General features: G+C 45.5%; 1 protein-coding gene across 1 annotated transcript; it reads right to left on the reverse strand.

Annotated features, from left to right (window-relative positions):
* Positions 1-2,092: 2,092 nt before the first annotated feature.
* On the reverse strand, positions 2,093-10,375 carry ccr6a (chemokine (C-C motif) receptor 6a). The gene is made up of 2 exons (XM_036550041.1): positions 10,257-10,375; positions 2,093-4,286 (listed from the first exon to the last, which is right to left on the reverse strand). The coding sequence occupies exon 2, from the start codon at positions 4,263-4,265 to the stop codon at positions 3,129-3,131; it is 1,137 nt and encodes a 378-aa protein (XP_036405934.1). The 5' UTR covers positions 4,266-4,286; positions 10,257-10,375; the 3' UTR covers positions 2,093-3,128.
* Positions 10,376-10,715: the final 340 nt, after the last annotated feature.

The raw sequence follows: 10,715 nt of genomic DNA on the forward strand, positions 1-10,715 counted from the left end.
ATGCACATTCACACACACAAACACACATGCACACACACACTCTCACGCACGCACACTCACACAAACACACTCACATGCACACACACACACACAGACACACACACATGCACATACACATACACACGCACACGCACACACACACTCGCGCACACACACACACACACACACACACTCGCACATACACACACACTCACGAACACACATTCACGCACACACACACTCGCGCACACACACACACACACACACACACACTCGCACATACACACACACTCACGAACACACATTCACACACACGCACACACTCACAAACACACGCGCACACACACACACACTCGCACACACACACACACTCACGCACACACTCACACACTCACACACTCACGCACACACTCACAAACACACATTCACACACACGCACACACTCACAAACACACGCGCACACACACAAACTCGCACACACACACACACTCACGCACACACTCACACACTCACGCACACACTCACAAACACACACACACACACTCACACTCACACTCACATGCACACACACACTCATATATACACCACACACACACATACACACACTCACACATACGTGCGCTCACGCATTAAGTGAAAGGCAGCAAGCAGTGAGGCAAACAGAGGAAAGTCCCCTCAGGGGTGGAGCAGCAGAGGTGTGACGGCCAGAGCCACACAGGGTTCGTAAGGTACTCCAAGTTTACACAGTCGTTTTCATGTAACAACTGAGCCGGCTTTGTTCACCGTTATTCACCTTTATTCACAGGCTGAATATCCTACGCACAAGACATCACATACAGAGAGATGGTCATGCGAACAGCCTACAGGCCGCTAAGAGGAAATCAGATGTATGAATTTTTCCTAATTGACAGACACACCAGGGCAGCATATTCTCAGACAAAACAATCTACAGTGTGAGTAGAAATGAACCTGTCTTCATACCATTATGTTAGGCTGACACATTTGGTGTCAGGCTGTGTTTAAATAACATGAATTTCCCCCTTTAAAGTGGGCAAGGGATTTAGATATGACATAAACGCACCAACTGTTCAGCCTCTCGTTGTATTCCCTTATCCACTCTGTAGTTTGTTTTTCACTGGAAACAGCTTTTTAGTTGTGATGCCTGGGAGTACGGCATGGAATATTATTAATGTTTATTTATATATATATATTTATATAGTGTTAATAAAGCAGCATTAGTGCTGCCATGTTGTCTGATTTCGGACTTTATGTGGTAGTCACATCCTTCGGGCGAGTGAGTAAAATGCATGCTGTTTCCTGATATATCGGCACTGACTCACGGAGTGAAAACGCAGAAGGTACCGGAACAGACATGCCCAGCCAAACTACCAACACGCAAAACAGAGGGCAGTCAACCGGGGCACATCATACGACAGTGCTGGAGAATGTAAACAGTGACCCTGGATCAGTTTCATCTTTTCAATTACATTTAGCTGATTCTGGATCTGGATCAGGAGGCTTATCTAGCTGGAGATGATACATAACAAACTGATCATTTGAATCAGCTGTGTTGGAGCAGGGAGAGATCTAAAACCTGCAGGGCAGGGGGTACTCCAGGAGAGGTTTGAGAAACGCTGGTCTACAGCACTGTACAGAGATTTAACATCATGATTTTTACCCTCACTATAATATATGTGTCTTTAACAAGGAAACTGCATCAGAATTCCAGGAGAGTTGTGATGCTTCAGCATAAAACCCTATGCAGTATAGTTGGCTACATAACAGCAATCTGTAGATTACCTACCTGTGCTTGTAGCCCATACATCCTGCCCACAGTGAAAGGAGCTGCCTGGACCATTATCAATCAAATATCACCCAGTCTCATTACAGCAGGAAATGAATGCTAGAGCATCTAACACATTATCTTAAACACTAAATCAATAACGTTATAAAAAATAAATACGTTTTATTAAAGATTTATAAGGCCTGACATAGTGTTTAAAATAAGTCATGAAGCATTTAGAAATGATAACTTTTATTCATCAATCATTACAGGTATAATACAAACACATTCAAATGATCATATGTGATGCTTAATGGCAAAATATGGCATGTCACGTACAGCGTGTATCTATACAAAAATATATATTCAGAAAAATCCAACTATGGCATTATACACAGCCAGTCAGACATGGCCTCTCCATGCATCTGAGCCCTAATGCTGTGCTCTTTATAATTCAGGGGGTGTCTTCTCTAAAGGGGATTTAGCTGGCATGTGTTTGGTCCTCAGAAAGCTGTGTTTTCACGGCCCACGATATTTATCTGGAAAAATTTGGCAGCAGTGTAGCACAGCGGTGACTATGAGTAGGGCGTGTAACTGAAGGGTTGTTGGTTTGATTCCCTACTGGGGCACTGCTGCTGTACCCTTTGACAAGGTACTTAACCCTCATTAAATATCTGCCTATTTAAATGGATGAGAGAAGAAGAAGAAATTGTAACGTGTGTCACTCTGGAAAAGTGTGTCTGCTAAATGACAGTAATGTAATGTAATCTGAAAAAAGTTAAAAATATATGCAAGAGACAGTAAGCAAAATTGCTAAAGATAATCAGTGTATGCTAATGAATATGTAAGTCATTATAATAATCTTTTGTTTACAAATATGACATTTTAATTTCTTTCCTCAACTGTACTAACACCACCTTGCAGACCCTCTCTTTGCACAAGGCCTAATTGAGATAAATGGCTTGTCACACTGAACACATACTTGACTTTCGCTACAAAATGTCAAAGTGCACGCTGTTAGAGGTCTAACTGAAATCACAGCTGATAATCTGCAGCACAGAGAAGCAACATGACTCGTGTAATAAGAAGATATAGTCATACAATAAACAAAGATGGTCCTTTTATGCTTATAAAAGAGGGCATTGTGTAAAATGTTCAGATTTTTGATTGGATTAACCCATTGTGTTGTAAAATATTCCTTAATTGTACAAAATATAAGATAGTATCCAACATTCCACCAGATTTTCTATTTGTTTAATGTGGGTTCAGTTATTTTTCTGGGTATCCATTTCTTCCAATCTGAAGCAGATGCACTGCCGGATGCAGTGTCAGTACCTTCACGCACACGCTTTGCAGTAACGTTTCTTCACATGGTAAAAGACGAGGCGTTTTCGTTGCAGGATCCCTCGGTGGACTTGCGAGTGGAGATGTACATCTCGGACGTGACCCGTGAGGACCGCCTGGTGTAGATGTACCTCTTGCCCAGGCACCACAGATCCTCCAGGATCTTGCAGAAGTGGTTGCGGAACTTGACCCCAATGAAGGCGTACAGCACAGGGTTGACGCAGCAGTGCAAGTAGGCCAGGGTCTCGGTGACGGTCAGCACCATGGCGATGGTCTCCTCGTCCGCACACTCCCGCTGCTCGAACAGCACCACCGTGTTGTACAGGAGGCTGGCATTGTAGGGCAGGTGGCAGGCGATGAAGACCACCACCACCGCCATGACGACGCGGACCGCCTTGTGCCTCTGGAAGTTTTTGGCATGGAGCAGGGTGCAGATGATGCTGGAGTAGCAGAAGCCCATGACCAGCAGGGGGAGTAGGAAGCCCACGGCCACCTGCGTGCTGGGCACCAGGATCTTCATCAGCCGTGCTGTGTCGTTCGTCTCGAACCTGACGTAGCACACGTCTGTGCTGTCCTCCTCTTGCACGTCCAGGAAGGTCACGTTTTCCAGGTGGTAGTTGGGGCTGAATTCGGAGGGTTTGTCTTTGTAGACCTCATTGTAGACGAAGGTTGGGATGGACAGGCAGAGAGCCAGCACCCACACGGCCACGCAGATCACCCGGCTGTACACCAGGGTGCGGGAGCGGATGCGGAAGGACCTGCGGGCCTGCACGATGGCGATGTAGCGGTCCGCGCTGATGCAGGCCAGCAGCAGCATGCAGCTGTACAGGTTGACGCTGTAGACGCCGCGCAGCAGTTTGCAGGCCCAGGTGCCCATCACCCAGTGGTACTGCTCGTTGTAGATGATGAGCGGGAGGGCCACCACGAACAGCATGTCCGACACCGCCACGTTCAGCAGGTACACGTCCGTCATGGACTTGGCCCTCTTGTAAAAGGCGTATGTGACGATCACCAGAATGTTGCCCAGCAGCCCCAGAAGGCAGATGATGGAATGCACGTAGGGTCTGACGACCTGCAGCAACGCATCGTTACGCTGCATCTCACACAAACCCTCAAAGCCATCGTACAGATCGTACGGCTCTGTGGGAGTGAGTTCCATCCTCTGCCCTTCAAGTCAGATCTGTGGGAAAAGGGATGCGTGTGTTACACAAATGTACACATTTGGGTGGGATTTAATACGGGTCACTAACTACAGAGTGCGAGCGGGGTGTCTGTGAGAGTGTTTGGAGAGGAGAGGCAGAGCAGAGAGCAGCGCAGCGAGGCCATTTCATTCTCAGATTTCACACAGGTAGGAACTGCTGCTCGTGTTTTGCTCTGGCTTCTCAGGGAACGATCAGTCGTTCACAGCCCCCTCTGCAAACTCATAAAACCGACTGACTTCAAAGTGGCAGAAATATGTGGAAACAGACTCTCGCAGGTTTGGCGAGGGCCAGATCGTGGGAAAGGAGGCATTCTGGTTGTTGGTAGTTGAAATCATGATGAAAGTGAGCAGGTGGCTCTTCTTGGTGTCCTACTTTCAGAACCAACATTTGATTGAATTGTCCTATTTTCATTAGCAAAGGCTGCGTCTGTCAGGAGCACCGAGACCCGCTCAGGCTTTTGATGCTCCTTTCAGTCTCGCTTCTCACCATCAGACTACCTTCCTTTAAAGTACACGTAAATCACTGCAAATACACAGAAACTGAGAGTCTTACCAAAAACTGATAACCAAAAGAATAACCACCACTTACAACATTTCTTAAAAAAACAAATTACATATTTATATCCTGAAATCTCTTTTTTTTTTACCCCATTTCTAAAAGCAAACTTCGTTCTGTGCTTGGAAATTTTTCAGTTCCTTCCTTGCAAACGGGCATCTTGATAATTTCTCCTGTTTGGTGACTCAAATGATTTTTAAAAAAAAAATAATTATACTCTTAGTATATTATGTATTAAAGGGGAGCCTACTGAATTGCAGATCGCATTAAATGCAGACTGCATTTAAAACATTCGTCGGTGCATTCTACAAGGTTATATGCACGGGGTGGTTCTACCATTAATCCTTACTGCTGTTGTATATGATGATGATATGATATGATATAATCACTTAAATCAAAGCTCACTGAAATTAGTCACTCATAAATTTTTCTCATGATTGAAATGCAATGGCTGTTTTTTTTAATTAGTCACAAAAACAAATATTTTTCCTCTATGCAAAAGTCTAGCAACAATATTTCAGATTTTCACTGTACTAGCAGATTATTATCAGGTAAGATGTATCTCTGTGTTTAATTGATTTTTTTTAACACATTCAAAAAAAAAAAAAAAAAAAAGTATTTCAAAATTATCAGTGGGGCAGAGTCGTCTGCGTGGGGCAGAGTCGGTCTGCGTGGGGCAGGGTCGTCTGCGTGGGGCAGGGTCGGTCTGCGTGGGGCAGAGTCGGTCTGCGTGGGGCAGAGTCGGTCTGCGTGGGGCAGAGTCGTCTGCGTGGGGCAGGGTCGTCTGCGTGGGGCAGAGTCGGTCTGCGTGGGGCAGAGTCGGTCTGCGTGGGGCAGAGTCGTCTGTGTGGGGCAGAGTCGGTCTGCGTGGGGCAGAGTCGTCTGCGTGGGGCAGAGTCGGTCTGCGTGGGGCAGAGTCGTCTGCGTGGGGCAGAGTCGGTCTGCGTGGGGCAGGGTCGGTCTGCGTGGGGCAGGGTCGTCTGCGTGAGGCAGGGTCGTCTGCGTGGGGCAGGGTCGTCTGCGTGGGGCAGAGTCGGTCTGTGTGGGGCAGAGTCGGTCTGTGTGGGGCAGAGTCGTCTGTGTGGGGCAGGGTCGGTCTGTGTGAGGCAGAGTCGGTCTGCGTGGGGCAGGGTCGTCTGCGTGGGGCAGAGTCGGTCTGCGTGGGGCAGAGTCGGTCTGCGTGGGGCAGAGTCGTCTGTGTGGGGCAGAGTCGGTCTGCGTGGGGCAGAGTCGGTCTGCGTGGGGCAGAGTCGGTCTGCGTGGGGCAGAGTCGGTCTGCGTGGGGCAGGGTCGTCTGCGTGAGGCAGGGTCGGTCTGCGTGGGGCAGGGTCGGTCTGCGTGAGGCAGGGTCGGTCTGCGTGGGGCAGGGTCGTCTGCGTGGGGCAGAGTCGGTCTGCGTGGGGCAGAGTCGGTCTGCGTGGGGCAGAGTCGTCTGCGTGGGGCAGGGTCGTCTGCGTGGGGCAGAGTCGTCTGCGTGGGGCAGAGTCGTCTGCGTGGGGCAGGGTCGTCTGTGTGAGGCAGAGTCGGTCTGCGTGGGGCAGGGTCGTCTGCGTGGGGCAGGGTCGTCTGTGTGAGGCAGAGTCGGTCTGCGTGGGGCAGAGTCGTCTGTGTGGGGCAGGGTCGGTCTGTGTGAGGCAGGGTCGTCTGCGTGGGGCAGGGTCGTCTGCGTGGCTGCGCTGATCGCAGCCTGAGCTGCAGAGAGGCTGCATCACAGCAATGCGAGGTGCTGACTGCACACCTCAGACGCTGTGCAGCGCCTGAATGACCCAAATTCAGCAGAGAGAGGCGAAGCTGACGGAGGAGCTGCAGGTTAGCGGTGCTTATTTGGATGCAGAGTGAGGTGCAGCACAGATCTTTATCTGATGAAGCAGACCGCAGGGTCCTTCCTGTCCCACAGCCTGCTTCCTGTCCCACCCGCCTGTCTGAGACTCCGCTCTACTGACTGCTCCACCAGCTCCCACCTTACACAACCCTCTTTCTGGAGTGAGATGGGATTCTGTGCGATTACCTCCTGTTCACTGCGGTGACTGATAAAAAAATCAGATAATACTAAAATCTGACATTACTATTTATAAATATTATTTTATAATAGTAACATAATAAAAATGAAAAAATGAAATGAAAAATGAAAAATGAAATGAAAAATGAAATGAAAAATGAAAAATGAAAAATGAAATGAAATTGTCTGATACAAGAATATTTTTAGCAGATTTTTTTAAAGCTAAATCAATATTTATCAAATGTAAACAAATGTAAATTATTGCCAGTTTAGTATGTTGCAATACATTTCTGATTAAAATATTTTAATTGTTTTGCAATATATTCTTGAGCTGTACAACACATTTCTCAACGCATTACAACATATTTTGTTTCCGTATGGGATATCAGAAGTTTTTAATTAACCAAGATATTATTTATAGTTGGCACTATATCTGTACACCAGTAAACCTTCACCATTACTATTGTTTAAAATACAACATACCTGTTGGCTACATGTTATTGACAACTTGTAGAAACAAATGATATTCCATTTTTAGTGAGTTTAAGCTTTAAATTTACAGCAGAGCTCCTTCACCGTTGGGATATTAAATGTAAAGTGAATTTTTATTTTTGACCTCTGTGTTTGCACCTGCATGTCCTCTCTTCCTGTTCTGCCTTCACCTCTGCACTGCGTGTGTGTGTGTGTCCCCAGCACGGTGACGGTCCGCACGCGACGCGCTGCCGCGCACGCAAACCGCAGAGGCTGGCACAGACTGGATATACGCCGCGTCGTCTTCTGCAGAAAATGCATTTGAAAGTATCGATGATATCATAGATCATATCAGATCATATCATGGTATTCTATACACAATCTTCACAGCTACACAATCTACACATATGTAAATCAACAGAAAAGCCAAAGTATTTTTACTTAAGTATTTACATTCTTTGAAATATGTGATTGGATTAAAATATTAATATTGTTACTGCCTGTGCACGCATGTGTCTGTGTTCATTTACTGTAAAAAAAATAGATGGTGAATTTTTAAAATAATAATTACCATTTCTAATCTCAAAATGTTGGTAGCTTGAGATGCACCAAAAATGTGATTTGCCTATTAACAAGCTGAATTCATAGCATTCCTACTTTGAATATTCAAACTGTCTGAATTGCAGAAAGTGTGTTCATAAGAGCTCTTAACAGTATTTGGGTTCTTTGTGAAGGTCTAAGTTCCCAGCCCATATGTGCTTTCTGGAGCAAACATATAAAATTAAATACTGTATTTTTTGAATGAAACATGCTTTTCAGACCACGTTCTGAACAAAAATAGAAAGAAAGATCAAGCCTTGCAGCATCCTATCTGCCTTTACAGACTGCTGTGGATACTGACTGCAGATCAGACTGAACGGACAGCCCTCGTTCTGGACCATCATTAGAAAGCATCCAGCCTTTCTTTGTGTACATCGCTGTGAAGAGAGGTTACAGTCACAGCCTGTATCCGAACGTTACTCTGTGCTTCCCTGTGACGAGTGTGTGCATTAGGCCGGGGTCACACCAGCGGAGGGGGCGAGGGTGGACACCGCGAGCGTGCTGCCTGTGTCCGCCAGCCTCGTGCCCGGGGGGCGCGCTGAGTGAGTCTGGCTCAGCACTCAGCGCTGCCCTGTCAGCAGGTGCGGTTACGCAGAGTATGGAAAGTATGCGTGGCACAAAGAAATAATAGTGCAATTGTAGTCAAATCAACCAAGGTGTCTGCAAGCAAACCTGGTCCATCCTGCTCTCATGTGACAGTCTCATAGTTTCAGTATAAAGATCTTTGTAAACGCATATAGTGTAATGTAATTTTACCCTTAAAAAATACCCTTATCTCTAGCTGACCAACAGTTGACCCTAGATGCTTATAAATGATAACTTGCTCAGATGTTGATCTGTGTGAAGAAGAAAGAAATGAACCGCACTTCCTGTCCCTGAGCCGCCCAGCTGCGTTGAGTGAAGTCTTTCTTCAGGTCCCGCAGCACATAACGAGAAGCCCGGAGCTGCATTGAAAGCTGCTCATGAGCTAAGGTACATTGTGTGGTCAAAAGCAGCAGTATTTCCTCATACCTCCTTTGGAACTGTGACCTTTCCCTGTTTGCGGAACTAAGACTATCAGCACTGAAGCCCTGGGGGAAGTTCTTTTTTCTTTCTTGGTTTTTAGCCACACAAGATAAAACCACTGTAACTGTACCATCACAGTTTCAAATTACTTCTGTCAGACTGCGAACAAACTCTTTAAGAAGAGTGACTCATTTTGCCAAGAATCATGAGCAAGCATTATCACACACATTTAATCAAATTGTGTGCCTATCAAAAAGTTCTGTCCAAAGTAAGCATTTCAGTGGCAGGTCCTGTATATATAAGTGTACTAAAAGAGGTGATTGGATTTTACTACTAATAATAAAACTTACAAGAAATCTGTAGTCCTCAGCTCCCATATTTAGTAATTATACTAATATTTAGTAATTATACTATACAGAATACGTTGAATAAATCTGTGATCGTGGACGGGTCCCGTTCATCAATTCAATTCATTTAGTTTTTTAAAGTAATTTAATTTACTTAAAAAACAAACAAAAGAAAAATACTTATAAAAAAATAAATATATCACACCAATGACCATTCTCAATTAAAAACTCTTTTTTGACTTTTGTGAGTCTTTTCAAATGCAGAACCGTAGAGGTGTTACTTTCAGGTACAGATCACCTCAGTAAAGCAATCGTCTGTTGCAGATGAACACTGTACCCATTGTGCTTTTTGCTGCACGCGCTTTTTCGGGAAGTTAAGAGAGGAGCAAAGACAATAGTGGCAACAAAAATCGCAATAAAGCCATAGCACTGAGAAAAAAGAACTGCAAACACAAATCTCTGTTTAAACCTTAAAGTGTTGCTTCTGCTGGCTGTAGACTGGCAGATCCCTTTATGCATTGATTTAAGGGTATGTGAGGTTTATCTGCAGCTACGTGATTGCCATGGTGCAGTCAGATTCCTCTCCTTTTCAGCCTTTGCTCTACAGTGCAGGACACACACTTACATTCTCTCTTACTCATCTCTGATTGTTGCATAAATAACTCACAGAATACAGCAAGTTTTTGTTGAGAAAACAGTATCATCTTTACACACATTTTTTATGTTCAATAAATATGATTCTATACAAAAGCATTTGTCTACATCTTTATCTTGCATCTCTATAATATGGATTTATTGTAAAAAAAATATTCTTAAAGCAATATAATTTAAATTTAAATTAACTAGAAATTTAAGCCTAGAGAAAATATTTTTTAAGAAGTGTTGTATTGGTAACCTCTTTCTAAATGGAAAGTAACTCTGTTGGATAATATGTATGGCTGCAGTCTGATCAGAGAGGATGTCACACTTACCAGACCACCCGGTAGCAGGTCGGCCTGCTCGTCTCTTCAGCTGCTTTGGCTTCAGGTTCCACTGTCCTCTATGACACGCACCTGTCCCCAGCACCGTCTCTGCCAGAAGGAAATCTCTTCAGCCGACCCTCTGCGAGCTGGCGTGCGAGTCGTCTGCTGTGTGCGCGCGCGTGTGTGTGCGTGCGTGAGCGCGCGTGCGGTACCTGGCCGTGAGCGCAGGCTTCAGCGCTGGAACGTTTGCCGTCGCTCCTCCTCCTGAACACTTCTCGAATCAGGTTTTTTTTTTCTCGATGTCATTTCTTGGTTTGTGTTTGTTACTGCGATTGTGATAAGATTATGATGATGAGGAATTCCTCTCGGTAGCAGGAGCGTGTGCTGCTGACGGGAGGCTAGCACAGGCTGACGGCGCTGAGCAGGTTTAGCTGCATGTAAACTGGTTAAAAATGGTGCCATTCTGGT

Source organism: Megalops cyprinoides, chromosome 17 (assembly GCF_013368585.1).
Source record: "Megalops cyprinoides isolate fMegCyp1 chromosome 17, fMegCyp1.pri, whole genome shotgun sequence".
NCBI classification, from domain to species: domain Eukaryota; kingdom Metazoa; phylum Chordata; class Actinopteri; order Elopiformes; family Megalopidae; genus Megalops; species Megalops cyprinoides.